The 14,805-nt window shown below is 42.7% G+C and overlaps 1 protein-coding gene across 1 annotated transcript in view; it reads right to left on the reverse strand.

Annotated features, from left to right (window-relative positions):
- Positions 1-14,370, reverse strand: part of LOC104074181 (creatine kinase S-type, mitochondrial) — a 25,668-nt gene extending 11,298 nt beyond the window's left edge. The window contains exons 1-6 of the mRNA XM_009574226.1: positions 14,320-14,370; positions 7,922-7,995; positions 4,623-4,795; positions 3,117-3,315; positions 1,849-1,944; positions 887-1,108 (exon numbers count right to left, since the gene is read on the reverse strand). Coding sequence (XP_009572521.1) covers positions 887-1,108; positions 1,849-1,944; positions 3,117-3,315; positions 4,623-4,774 — 669 coding nt within the window. The 5' untranslated portion in view covers positions 4,775-4,795; positions 7,922-7,995; positions 14,320-14,370. The remainder of the gene's footprint in view (positions 1-886; positions 1,109-1,848; positions 1,945-3,116; positions 3,316-4,622; positions 4,796-7,921; positions 7,996-14,319) is intronic.
- Between the last annotated feature and the right edge of the window lie 435 nt (positions 14,371-14,805).

Below are 14,805 nucleotides of genomic sequence, written 5' to 3' on the forward strand. Positions count from 1 at the left end.
AACAGGTCATCAACATCTTGTCAATAAACATACTACCAAGGACATTCAATTAAAAAAGTTACTGACCTTACACAAATTCTTAACTCCTGGTTAGTCCAGACTGTGACACCTAGTTCCAGGGTTATAAATAGTTATGTTACTTCATCAGCTCCCTTTTGGTTGATGTTATGGATTAATGTGCCATGAATATAGCTAATAGGGTACAGCCATTCCTTTGGATATTTAAAATGCACATTCAAGGTTTGTTTGACATGTCACATGCTGTGACAAAATCCATGATGAAAATCCTTGTGTTTCCATCTGTGTGACAATGAAAACTCTCGTTATGGGCCTGATCCTTCAAGTCCTTAAACACAGTTACAGGACTGGGAAAAGGTCATGTGGGTGCAGTTGGCTACAGTCATTTTGGGGAAATTAGAATTAGTGTAGTTTTGACATAAAGAAATTACAGCCAAAGCCCCCCACCCCGACAGTCCAGAATACAGATAATACGTAATGCTTATCTCAATGTAATATTTTTAGTTAGAATGGTTATTAATATAGAAAATACCAATCTTTGCTCCAGGAAATGAGCAAGAAAAACTCCTGAACTTACTTCATTATTTGTCCGAAGAGGTGGCAGCAGCCATGTATATTTGATTTGACACAGACCTTGCTATCTGGAATATAACTCCACGTTTCGGACCTGCACAGTATGTACTTAGCCAAAATATAGACCCTGGATGATTTGCCATTATATTAAAAATATTGACAGGCCATTAACTACTGGGTTAATGCTGTGATTATCCTCCTTTGCTACACAGGAAAGCATGTACCCCAAAGAAAGACAAAGATGAAGGTAAATGAGAGTAAATGAAGGTGGTGTCAGCACTGGAGCTATACTTACGTCAATAAGCTGCTGCTGATCCCTCTCAGACATATTGGTCAAGCTGTAGTACTTTCCAGAGAGGTCTCCCTTCAGCCCAGCGAGCGCGGTGACCACGACGTTCTCCACCTCTCTCCGCTCTGCCCTGGTGCAGGCAGGAGGAAGGCTGAGGCCCCGGATGCTGCGGCCAGTCCGTACCCGTGATGAGAGGACGTAGCGCTCGTCAAATTGACCATGGGTGATCTGAAGGAAGGGTGTTTCATTAGCTCACACACAGTCCCCCCGTGTTGTACTCCACCATTAAAAAAAAATATCGTACAAAAAGAGGGTCATCCTTCTGCCCAGGCATGACGACCTCTCCATAAGATCACAAATACGCAGGATACAAGGAACCCCTCAGTTTCAGACACCACGATGGTTTTTTTAGGAACAACAAGTTTCTTTGGCTGAATGAATGTGGCGGAGTAACAAGCTAGTCCTTCGTGGTCCCAAAATATGAAGGAATCTGCATGGCTTTTGGAAACATGGGTATGGACAGAGGCAGGGGTCCAGCTACGGAAGATCCATCAATAGAGGAAAGCCCAAGAAGATGCTAAACCAGAGTGTAGTTGGAATATGAAGGAAATATTAAGTACCAGCTAGGGTTTGATCACGTGTATGTGGGCGTAGTGGAGTCAACTCCTGCTTTCATTCCAACCCTTAGACACACGGTTATCTGTAAGCTCATGAACAGACCCACAGTGCCAAGTGAGACTGTGGCCCAAATGCTTCGTACAGTGGAGACTGATCCCTCTGCGAGGAACAAGGTAGGGATGCAGCTGTCTTCCTGTTAGGGCCATGAGTGGCATCCCGCTTTCCTTAACCCTGAAATTACTGTCTCTGGAGTTGGATCAGGAAAAAGAAAAGTACCATTGCATACTATATCATCACTGTAAGAAGCAGCCCTGAACCTTTATTGTCTCATTATTTTATTTTAGTCCTACCTTGGATGCATCCAGGTCCGTGTGATGCTTCATTGTCCGTGGATCATAGCCATTATGTCTTGCTTTAATGACAGGGTCAAAAATCTCAGCAAACACCTACAGAGTCAAGAGAATCTAGAAAGAGTCTGCAACATCATAGAAACACTTAAATGCACCAGCTTCAGCCACAGGAGAAGTCCCCTGGCACAGGCTCCTGGGTGACAGTCATAAAGAGGGCTTTGCAAACACAGACAGGGCTAAATATGAAAAGAGGGGGTGCTTTTGACCTCGACAGCACTCTGCAGTGCTTGCTCATCTTCACAACAAAAAGGAGGTGCAATTGCACCTTTCTTAAGTTACAAGCTTACTCTAGTTATCACAGACAGGTACTGGATGTGGTGGCAACGAGATTAGGTTTCAGGATGTATTACCAACCAGAACACACACTCAGTCCCCCAGAAGCTTGCCTCCTGTTTTTAGGTCATGCGGGAATACCCTATGTCCTCACTTCCTTGCTAGAGCCACTTGTCTCAGGTGTGTCAACACCAATCACAACCACACCTTCATGCAGATGAGGAGCAGTGGCACATCTAAATGAATAAACTGAACGACAGGAGCTGATAGTCCAGAAGTCCCAGTCCATCCTCAGCAGCCCAGTGTTTGGGACACTGTTAGGAGACCGTATAATAATAGGTACCATTATATGGTAGACTGAAGGAAGCAGACCATAAAGGTCAATAAAAATAAGGATTTTCTTCTCTTTTCCTCTTCTCTTTATTCCAGAGTTAAATAAACTTATCCACCCTAATGCTGTCAGTCTTCAGTTTTCATCGTGATCCAAAAGTTGTGGCTTAAGGATGGCTGGCACTTCCCAGAAGACGTTTTTATTTCATTTCTGCCTCTGCTGTTCCACAATGTAATTTCCACATTACCTTTATTTTGTGTGTCTCAGGGTTGCATAGTTTTGCCATAAGCTAAGTTTAATTGTAGGAACTAAACTTAGTTGCTGGAAGCAGGTGGCAGCTGCTCCCAAGCAGGTACAGTTTATTAACTTCAATTGCAGCAGAGAGGTCACCTCTACTGAAGCCTCATGTTCGTGCATTTCCTAATGTGTAAGAGTAGGAAAACCACCATCTTTATGCAGATGGCCTGCCCCTTATGTACTCTCCGGGATACAATTTATCTTAGGAGGGCATACCCTACTAGGAATCTGTCTTCATCTAAAAAGCTCTTGTGAACGATACCACGAAAACGGAACAAAATACGGCAGTGTTGTAGAAATGTCTTACCTCATAGGATTCTTCATCACCTGCGACCATGCCCACAGTTTTAATGAAAGGATGGCCAGGATTGTCAACCCCAGTTTGGATGCACTGGTCCAGGGTGTAGCCGTTGGGAGTCATCTTGTCCCTTAGCCTAGAGTAAATGGCCGGTGTGAGGCACTCGGCCATGCAGTTGTTATGTTTGCGGAGATCAGGATAGTCTGCGCTGAAGAGAAGAAGAATCCCAAGCAATTATGTGGCATCTTTGAAGAGTAATCCTTGCTAGTTTATGAAGCTATTAAAGGGATCATGAGATACAGAGTACACAGCATGGTTTAAAAGTATAATTAGTTCTTGGTTTATGTGTTGCATTGAGTTTTAGGAAGGGGTGAAGATTCAGGTCACTGAAAGTACTCCACATTGCACACTGGTGGGCCACCACACCAACAGGCAATTGCAGCTTTCTGCTACTCAGGGCCATCAGGAAAATGAATCCCAGTGAGCTCTGACAGTGTACTAAGCCCCATTAAATCTATGCTGAGACACTCTTACTGGGAAACAAAAGAGCTCTAACATTGTTTTGTTCGAGTAGGAAGGGAATTAAGTTTAGCTGAAGAAGTTCTTTGTAATTCGGAGCCCAGGTGCTCTCACAGCTTAGTGGACATCGGTGAGACTGTCTGATCTATGTCAGCCGAGAAGCTAGTTCTTCTACAATATATGGGTTTGCTTTTATGACATTATTATTTACGGAAAGCTGCACGGTGCACTAAGCCAGGGAAAATGAAGATCTTATGTTTTAGCAAGGCATTTCTGCAACTGAGTCAGACCACATTACCTTGTAGTGGTAAGGCTTTGCTTTATGCACAATTACGTTATTTCTGTAAGAATTTATTTTAACTGGGATACTATTCACTACTTTAAAAAAAAATTTAAAAGTCTGCCAGAGGCTGGTCCATGTTGTTTTTCACAAGTGTGGCCAGTAAAGTCAACCTACACAGAAGAAGGTCTGTAATTAGTTTCTAATCATCAGCCAGCCAGTTTGTAACATAATTACTAGTATTTCAAGAACAGCAGTTATATGGGAAATTTCTTTACTACTTGCATAATGAAAATATTTTCACATTTCCTAATGATAGACTCTGTACAACCCGCCAGTGCAATAGGTTGAGCTGCAAAGTGTTCAATAGCTGGTGAGATAAAATAAGGACTACTTTAGTGCTCTACCTAAAATTTCAAACATTTTTTAGGCTTGTCATTGTTCAGCAATGGGTTTTTTTTGAGTGTTGATACTATCTCACATCCCTGCTTTCTGGTCTTGAAGACCATTGCTGGTGCTACATAAAACTGGGGTTATTAATAAAGTGTGCTGTTTTTTCAGGTCACACAGCCCATGGACAGACACACAGATGGCGTGGCCACACGAGGGCTCTGCAGTTTTGGTAGGGATCTTCTTCTTCCAAAGAGTTAAACATTGCTCCTAGCCCAGTTAACAGGGCACTGTGCCCAGCTGACTGCCCAACCCCAACTGCTTACCTTGGAGGGAAGAGTTTACGTTTTTCCTGAACAGCAGCCTTCACATTTTGCTGGTTGAGGAGGTACCCGGTGGTTAGCACCCCTGTGCCGGCGGCTGCAAAGAGTGCAGTGCTTGCACGGCCAGCCAGGAGACGGCAGAAGGTGCTAGCCATTCCTCTCGGAGGATACGATGTCTGGAAGAGAAGACAGCCCAATGTCAACCCATAAGTCCTCATGCAGTGCAAATGACAAGTAAATCCTCACTTTAAATGGTAGCCCTGTAAGAGAAGACTTTTTTTTTTATTATTGATTTGCACTTACATAGTGTGTTCAGAAAAATGGTTCGTATTTACATGTATTATTTCTATACATGTATTTTTTCTATTTAATTCTACTGGATTATGTCTGGAGTACAGGAGATCTCTAAGTCTAGCAGAGAAAATGGCATGTTCTGTGAAAGTCTGAAGAAGACAATGCATGTTTTTTCTTCCAAGAATCAGAATTTGACTAGTATTGCCAGTGACTGTGAGTTCCTCAGGAAGATATAACTCCTGTTTAAATAAAGGACACAAGTTCCAATTTGTGTCGTTGACAGAAGCTTTTTCTTAAAACTGGACTCTGGTAAATCATCTTTGGGAAATGGGCATGGAAGATTTACAAGAAAACATAATCTTTCCCCCAGGATATGCTGCTTCAGTTGTTTTTTCAAAGTTTTAAAAAATGTAATTTTGTATGCAATCTCTTCACCATTCTTTCAAGGTTAAACTAAACACCTCAAAGCATTTGGTTTTATTTTCAGTGAACAAGTGTTCCAGTTTCCAATAATTTTCATGTAGATCTGGGTTAGTTACCCCAAACCCTGTACTTCTTCACCTTTTCCCCTTCTGTCTAAAGACAAATGCAATGTTGCATCTGTATCTTCTCACTTGGTAAAAAGTGCTTGCATCTGCTTGCATGTTTTTTGTTGCAAAGCAGTATCTTCTTTGTACTTTAGTCACATATGTCAGATGAGAAACACAGGTGTGTTTCAAGTTTGAGAGTAATTTCTTTCATGTCCTGTATCTTGTTTAAACAATTTTATACCTGAATTTTGTTATTCTGTCTCCTCCGTGCCTTTGAGATGAAATATACATTTATCTAACTTTCCTTCCAGAGAAAGGTGCTGACTGATTGATTGACAGAAATGTCAATATTTCTTCACTCAAAGAATTTCCCTAAAACAGGAATGGGGAGACGCCACACAGGGAGGGCATATTTTTTTTTCCCATTAGGAATACGTTGCGATTTCCTCAGTTATTCTGAGTCCTCAATAATTAGTTGCACAGCACTAGAGTACGATTAAATACATGCAGACAGTGGGCTGGGGCAGGAGGCAGATCATCGTAGCCTTATCTTATCTCTGGGAGTGGCTCCCCTCCATCTATGAATTTGTTTAGGTGAGAGTTGCAGGACAGGCTCTCATGACTGCAACAGGATTTCTCCCTCCCAAGATGCAGTGGGAGAATGTTTGACTGTAAATCAAAATCAGATACGAGGTTTGTGATGGAGGTTTTTGTGCTGCTTTCTTTTCTGTGTATTTAGCAGATGGTTCTTGTGCCTTTTCACAGTATAGCATCCCCATCCTACACTCTGGAAATATTTGCTTATGACTAATCTGCACAGAACTATTATTGTTATATCTAAGTGTCTGAGAAACAATACATGTATTTTCACAGCAGCTCTATGTATTTATAGTTCTGTTTCACAGATGCCATCTTTACTGCAAGGAATTGGCTGGCAGTCAAAATCCTGTCCTGAAAACTAGAAGCTGTATCAAAATCCCCTTGCAGATGATGCCATTATGACTTCAACAACCCCAAGCACTCATCGGCATCTCCACCAGCTTGGATTTTTTGAGAGCTTCTGAATCCTGTGTCACTTTAAGGGACAAATCTGGCCTGGACATCTGATTGAATTAGAGGAATCGTGTGCACTATGTATTTAGAAAGAAGCGTGAGGCACAACAGTATAATTATGGTGCTTCAGAAATAACACGAGCAGTGCACCTATTGACTACAGTGTGTTCCGCAGCCTAACAGGTAGAGCTAACAGCCTCAGACAGGTCATTATATTTAGCCATGTCACGTATCTGCTGGCAAGACTGCACTGTGTTGTTTGCTGTTTTCACATAACCTCCATTCCTTGTACTAATGCAACGTGACGGGAAAGTCCCATCCTTTGTAACAGCAGCTATTGATTGACGGGCTGCATATTTTTCTACCGTCGAGCCTTTTCCAATGATCAAGGTTGCACAACGGATAGAAGCAATGTCCCAGCCAGAAAGTTACTCTCCGGATCAGCACGATGTTGTGGTCTGGGTCTGGAAGGTAACACAGCATCCTCTTCGCTAGGCATTTGGCATTAATTTGTTCCAGAGGAGCTGAGAAGTACACGGGAGCTCTGCGAGGGTGAAGGGTGCTAGAAGCTGCTCACCGTGATTTCTTTGGGAGAGGAACAGTGCTGAAGTTGTTAAAAGCTAAAGGTTGTTTAGCTGCTGATTCAGTGCTTTTGTATCCTTTGCTTTGCCCTTGCAACAGCTATTGAATAAGAGAGCACCCGACCCTGAGAGCAGCTGAGCAGAGCAAACCTTCCACAGAATGTGAACAACATTGCAAAACTGCAAACAATACCCTGGCTGGCTGTGGGTAGCTCAGCATCCTTGACTTTCAGGCCAAACTACACTGCGTGCCTGAGGTACAGGGTTGTAACAGAAATCACAGCCTGTGAACAGAAAGAGAAATGTACCAACTGGAGAAAGAAACACCTGAGCCCGGGGGAAAAGGAACCAGTTTGAAAAGGCAAAGAGACGTCCTTGGTATCTCAAACGGTGAAGGCTTTGTGCCATGGCTGATCTGGGAAATACAGGGACGTTGTACCTTACTCACTCTCCTCACTCTTATTTATGCCTGTCTTTGACTGGATGTGCAATGCCGAGCTTTAATCCCGAAAGCAGACCCTCTCAGCACGGACAGTTTCCATGTCCCCTCCTCCCTTGTTCAGGCAGCATCAGCAGTTTTCTCATCCTTTCAGGGTCTGATACATTAAACGGGCCTGTACCTTTGGGACAGAATGACCAACTTTTGGACACCTGATCAAAGGCAGATTTTATGCTCGTAAAACTGTTTTCCTTTTTGAGTTTTCATGAAGTCCCATAACGCAAGTATTTTTCTTGTTGGCGATGTTATCCACCGTTGTGGCTGCATGCCTTGTCCCCCAGGACATCCTTGCCTTGTTGGATCACGGAAAAGGTTTTCCTTACCCTGAGGCAGGCTCTACTTTACCTGACAGATGCTTCTCTAACAGCTCTTGAAAGCCTCCAACACTGGAGATGCCGCAGCCTGCGTAGGTTAACTACCTAAAAAGGAAAAAAAAAAAAAAAATCAGAGTAAGATAGGCTTTTTTTCCTTTTTTTTAAAAACTAATCTCTAACTACACATCCCTTGCTACAGTTTAAGCCCAGCACTCCTTTAAGCCCAGCACTCCTCAGCCTAACATTTCCTTCCCCAAACTTTGCAGTTCTGTAAGCAGAAGTTCAGTTTCTGTCTTTACCATAAGTGCCTCAGTTTTTTAAACCCAGTCACTCCTGCAGAAGAGGTGACCCTGCTGAGAAGGTGACCTGACAAGCGTCAATCATAGCATCGCACGGCTGCTGCCTGCAGGAACTGGGAGACGACAGCTGGCCTGATCTTCTGCTCCTTGGGAAGGACCTTCTGACTGCAGCGTGGCATTGCCATCGCAGGGACCATCATTTGTGACTGTCAAATGCAAAGGGTCTAGGGGAACATGAAAGTTAGAATTTCTTAGGACAAGAAAAACATCATCTGGACTGCTGTGGAAAGGAGACTGTAATTTTTTTTATCAAAATGGTGTAACTCCTAATTTAATAAACACCTCTTGCCACAAGGGTGGGCTATAGTTCTGAATATAAATGCATATAATACCGCAGCACAAACTGAGTCCATGTTATGCCCTGCGCAGATAGTCCACATACAATCAAAATAATACAAATAGACTTGCACAAAAACCTGGTGTACACGTTCAGCGAACAAAGTTTTTACATAATGAGGGTGCATAATGAACAAGACACTTCATTTGACAGGAAACAAGACCATTTTGTTTTGGTTTTCTTTTTTTTTCCCTTCTAAAAATAGCGTGATTTCTAAGTAATGCATTGCTTCAAACCAAACATTTCAAAAAGATCCATTTTGAAAGAGTCTGAACAGAATAGTCTCAAACTAAAAAAATTTCTCATCAAAGCTATTTGTCAAATCTGACCTCAAATTATTAACAGATTCAGCTGGTTTTTTCCCCACAGAAAATGTCACCCTGCCCTAACAATAAGTTTGCACCATTACCACCTCTGTGGATTCAGAGAAACGTAATTATTCCAGCCAAAGGTGTCGTTAAAGGTGTAAGGTTTTTCTAAGAACACTTTACCAGAAATACCATGCTGTGATTCAAGTTTCATCATGAGCCCTCCACTGTAAGGATTTCACTTTCAGCAGGGAAGTTTAGCCACTGCACAGCCTAAAAAATGAAGGTGCACACTTTTCTTTTGTAGGTGTTTCCTAAGGGTCTTCCCTTGTGCTCATGATGATAGAAAATTCATTTTCTCGTAGATGCCTATAGTGCTACCATAGCGCAGCTGGGAAGGAGAAAGGTTAATTTTTCAAGATCAGAAGAACTTTTGTGATTATCAGTTTTAACCCTTGAAAAGGAATTGAGCGCTTGCCTGTGCTGATCAGGTGTGCTGGGAGGAAAATACCTGCATTAGGAAAGCATCCGTCTTCCGTTTAAAACTATCTAGAGAAAGTGTGATCTAGAGAAGATAAAGGAATTCCAAGGGTTAATCAACTGAGTTAAAAAAAAAAAACACTCTTATTTTTTGGCCTGCATTTGTTTGTCTTCAGTTTGAATCACTGGCCTTTGTTATTACTTTTATCAGTTTGTTGCAGAAATTTCTACTAATTATTTGTTCCACATGTAGCTACTTAATAGCTATCACTTTTTATGTCTCTCCATCAGTTTTTCATCATATTTTCAAGTTAATTAATCACTCTTCAGCTCTTCCCTGAACTCTTTCCATTTTATTTCATCCCCAACATCCTCCTAATACCGGAATGGTCCTGTCAATCCAGTAACAGTTGTACCAGTCTCCAAAATGGAAGCAGCAGAGCGTCTCCGCGTCTGCTAGCTTTTGCATTCGGAGTTCGTATCAGCCCCTTGGGACCGCAGCGGCTGCACTAGAAGTGCAATCCGTGGTCATGGCCTGCCAAGTGCTGGCCCCTTTTGGGAGTCACGCACTTCCCTGAACCGCGGGTGGGGAGGGATCACCGCCGTCCTCAGCATGGCCTAGGGACCTCCCTGGTCGGAGCAGTCAGGGAACTATTTCTGATACAGACATAGATACACTTCCGAGTAAGATTATGTGATGGGGCTGTCTGCAATAGCAGGAACCCGGTTAACTTAAGTCTCTGTCAGTCCCACTTTTTTTTTTTACTATTACTTTCACTTTCCCTTTAAACTGGAATGCTTCCTAAGAAGCAGAGAAGTTTTCTCCTCCGTTGCGAGATTCTGAGTGTACTGATAAAATATTCTTAAATGGTTCCCAATTGTCATTTATGGTTTTCTACTTAAAAATTGTTTCTCTGTTAAGTGGTTTATAACTGCCCCAACCTTGCAGAAGTTTCAAGTTCTTTCAACACGCCACAAGCTACATGTGAATTTGGACTTTATTTTGGTAACACATACGACAGAATTAGCTGCATCTAAACCTGCACTGATTTTTAGTTCTGTGAACATCTCTTCTTCAGTTGTCCAAACAAGGTCTAATTTCTATGGTATTGGACACAACACTTTTTTTGAGGTATAAAGCTTAATAATTTTATTTTATAGATTTTAATGAGATTTTAGGATTCATGGCGTGAGACCTCAAGCATGTGTCACTCAGACAATACTCTGATAGTAATAAGACTGTTTTTCCAAAATGTAATGGATAGGCACATTAACAGTCAGACAGCTTCTTCCTTACTAATCTGATGATGTGAGGATTTCAGCACATTGTGTAAGAAATGTTCAGAGATGTATCTAAACTGAACTGTTTCAGTGTAAGGCTACAAAAAAGCTGGAGCACCATATATATACTGTATGCAGATCAGCAGAAGCTGACACATCAGGAGACACAGCAGTCCAAAGTGAAAATGAGAACTGGTGTTTTGCGGTGGGGACACATACATTGGAGTGCTAGCTCAAGCCCACAGCTTGGGACAGCACTGACCTTGTTGCAGGCTGATGGAAAGAAGAGGAGGCAGGGAATATCAGGGAGAGAAGAGCATGAGCTTCTCAAATCCCTTAGCAGGTGGCAGAAATACAAAAAAAAAAATGGACCTCATGAGCACTGGGGTGCCAGCCTTTGCCATAACTGGGAGGGTGCACCTGCTTCTGCTGCACATGGCATCACTAGAGTTCGGCTCACCAGCTCTCCAATGCGAGTGCCAAGGTTGCTGGCTCTCATGCAATGGTCCTGTTCAAGTCATTTATCGTCTGCTTTTCCTTATCATAGTCAGGACTGATCTGCTCTATGGTCACCCAGTACTTCCAACACATCAGTCTTCCTTTCCTTTACAGATAGCATGGTCCTCAGCAGTGCCCACAACCGGGCATCCTTTAACTGCTGAAGGTGGAGGGCAAGATACACATCGCAACTGGTATCCAGCATCAGGTGGATTTTCTACAGGTAAAGTGGCAGGGAAGGGTTTTTTTTCCCTTGGTAGTCAAGTGTGCTGCAAAACACTTTGACGGCTCCTGGAATATGAATCTGACAGCTTTACAAAATGCTTGGACATCTTGCCTTGCACATTTTCCCCTTATTATGTCATTCTGCTGATACTTTGGATACCGGCTTTGCCTCATGATAGCTAGTTAAGATGTCTCTTGTACCCCTCCAGGATTACGCATGCCTTTGTCCCAAGGGCAGGTCATGGAGCACAGCTCAATAGCTCTGAGAGTGGAATTTGTCACTGGCAACAAGTCCTTTAAAGGTTTATTTCCAAGGTCACTTGTGTTTTTGTTATTGCTTGGAGAAAGTGAAAATACTGTTGTACAGGAGAGAAGAAACACAGAGCAACTGGCTCAGAAACAGTTGCTGTGTATCTTCCATGCATCAGGTTTCCTCCTACAGTGAACAGTTTTGATTAATTCCTTGCAAGTCATCTTGTGGAGCAATGTCTGCAGTGCTTAATTGTGAGGAGAGTATATGCAACATGACTTAAAGTAACAGCCACTAAGCTGTACAGCATCTAGTGCCAAGTGTCTGCAAATCAAGGTTTCTTCATAGCAGAGCAAAACCATACCCATTCTCTCACCACATCGGCACCATAAAGGGTAAACAAATTCAGAGTCAGCTTGGCATTGCCTTTTCCAAAGCAGTATTCCATACGCTGTGATGACTTATGGCCAGTGAATCAGCAAAACCTGTCTGAAAGGTCATGATCTTAGAGGTCATAGCCTTTATCTCTCTGCTGTCCCCCAAGACGTGCTCAGCTACCTGTAACCAGCCTTCAGGACACTAATGTCCTGCCAGGAGTGTATTTTGGTTTTAAAACTGTATTTTATGTATCACCTACCATGCATAGTGAAGGCAGAGACAAAAGCCAGCAGCAAGATTTAGCAGAAGTCACTATTGCAAATCTGGTGCTGGCTGGAAAACAGCCCAAAGGATTGCAAGTGTAATTTAAGGTGGAGGGGCTCTTTGTAACCACAGTTTGAATCCCAGCATGAAAAAAATCAGAGAATGCCTATTTCAGGGCCTTAAACCAGTTTTCCCTCTTATTCACAATAGACCTAGATTAAAGCCTCTGTTAAAGTTGAAGAAATATGGCTTTTGTACAGCAGGTTCCTCACCAACACTAAAAAGGTCCTTGTTTTAAATCAACTTAAGAAAAGTCTGACATAGCAAAACTGCTCTGGCCAGAGGCTGCAGAGGGTCTCCAGGATATCTGATTCACAGCTACCACCATGCTCGGGCAGCCTCAGCCATGTCCCATTGCACATGGACGTCCTGTGTGATCTGCAGAGAGGTGAAGATGTTGCATCCTTCCCTGGGAACTTCAGAGGCGAGTGAATCATCAGAAATGCACAAACCGCCTCTTTACCCTTTAAGGAACTTGTGAACTTTACCACTACTTTTAATGTTTAAAAAATAGTTGCTATTAATTCTTTACTTTCTTGAACTTCTTTTAAAGAGGAAGTTGTCAGCTCCGTTTTTCTCTTAATGTATTTGAACACAGGTATTGGTTATCTTATATTTCACAGTAGGCAGCACATGTGCTTTTAGCCAAGGAGGGAAGGAAGGTACAAGGGTTACAGTGACATTTCTAGAAATAGAACTAGATTAAATATTTGAACCATGTCATGGGTGGTATTAATTGCCACACCATGTGATTCTGAGCGACATTTTAGAGGAATGGCAGAGGCATAGCTAAAGTTCACACAGGCACATAATCACAGATAATGTATACGCACGTCTTAAACTGTTAGGCTGTTCAGCTAACGGTATCACTGCAGTGAGCTGAACTTTCATGTGGTGGAGGGAGAAGGAGGTTGGTCTTTTACATCTGAGAAGTAATTTCTTTGAGTCATCCTTAGCTTGAGCTAAAGCCTACAGATGCCAGTGGAAAGTTTTCTCTGCCCATCTATGGAAGTTGCTGGCATCTTAGAAACATCTGCAATAAATGTCACAAGTGACTACATGCATGAGACACCATTTTTAGATGCCCAGAAAACAGTTTACATTGCTCTTGGTTTGCTGTATCACTCTACAGGTTCAGAGGGTAAGATATAAATTAAAGCATTAAATCTCATAAAGCGATATTGGTGGGGCTTTTCAGTTTCTCATAGCTCACCCTGAGCAAGACTTGAACCTTTCTGACTGGTCTGGGTTTAAGCTAAAATCTCGGCAGTGCAGAAACAACGTCAGTGCACGCATCAGTCTAACTGTGCCTTAATCACAGCACGGAATATCTCTACGAAAAACAAACTAAAATACAGTTTCTTTCTTCTTGTAATGCCAGAGGTCAGTGAATGATTATAACAATCTAATAATCTGGGAAAAAAAAATCCAAACTATGAATCTATGAATAGCTTCATATGAATAGAGAAGACATGGAAAAGACTCTTCATAGATCAGACAACTACTCCTTCGTAACTACCCCTTATTAAGAGCATGATTTTTTATTTCTCTCAGCTGAAGGTCTGACCCTGGTGCATCTCAGAAGCCCAAATTCTCCTACCAAAGCCCAACCAAGATGCTGGGAGTGCTTGCCATTCTGAATCAATCTGACACTATTTTACAGTATAAACCCCTCATCTCCCCAGTGCAGAGATCTACAATCAAAATCACAGAAAACTTACTGAATTAGAGGTGTTTTCTCTGAACTTGTTACACAGGTGCAAAGGGACTTATTTTTCCCTTACTTAAACTGCTACTTAAGAGTCAGCATTTGAAGCAGCTGCACAGTGGGCTGACACATTTTTTCCTGCACCAAGTAGTTATGCGAGTCGATAAATTATAACCAAATTACACCACCTCCTGTGGTGCTTCGAATTCATTTTTAATAACCCTCACATCTGAAATGCTACAATTTGAGGCAGGAAAAGCAATATAAGTAGTTAAACTGACCTTGAAGCTGAAGGTAGAGACGTCCTGCTGCCTGCAGCGAGCCAAGAGTGTAAAGGGAACAACCAGTTGGTGCGCTGACAGGAGCCCAGGTAATATGAGAGGGGGGAAAAGGAGGTGAGGGAAATGAAAATAATTGCCGCAGTGGCCAATCCTATTTCACTGGGTTACATGAGTGACATTGGCTCACACGAGGCTGCCCTTGAGGACGTAAGGGGGATGTGGCAGGAGGGGGGCATCTAAGAGTTGGATGATAGCAACACGCTTCTCAAGGGTAAAGAGTTCACGTCAGCAAATGGTTGGCCAGATGCTTAACTGCAACGAGATGCACCTCCGCTGCTTCCCCCCCGCCCCGCCGGGCCCATTTACTAACAGCCGAAAGGGAAAGGTCAAGAGCAGCTTCTGTGCTGGCTTGCCTTCCCTGTCTGAACAACTCCTGAGAGACACGGAGAGCAGGATAAATCCACCTGCACGCATCCCAGATGGAAA

Source organism: Fulmarus glacialis, unplaced genomic scaffold (genome assembly GCF_000690835.1).
Source record: "Fulmarus glacialis isolate BGI_N327 unplaced genomic scaffold, ASM69083v1 scaffold7803, whole genome shotgun sequence".
NCBI lineage: Eukaryota > Metazoa > Chordata > Aves > Procellariiformes > Procellariidae > Fulmarus > Fulmarus glacialis.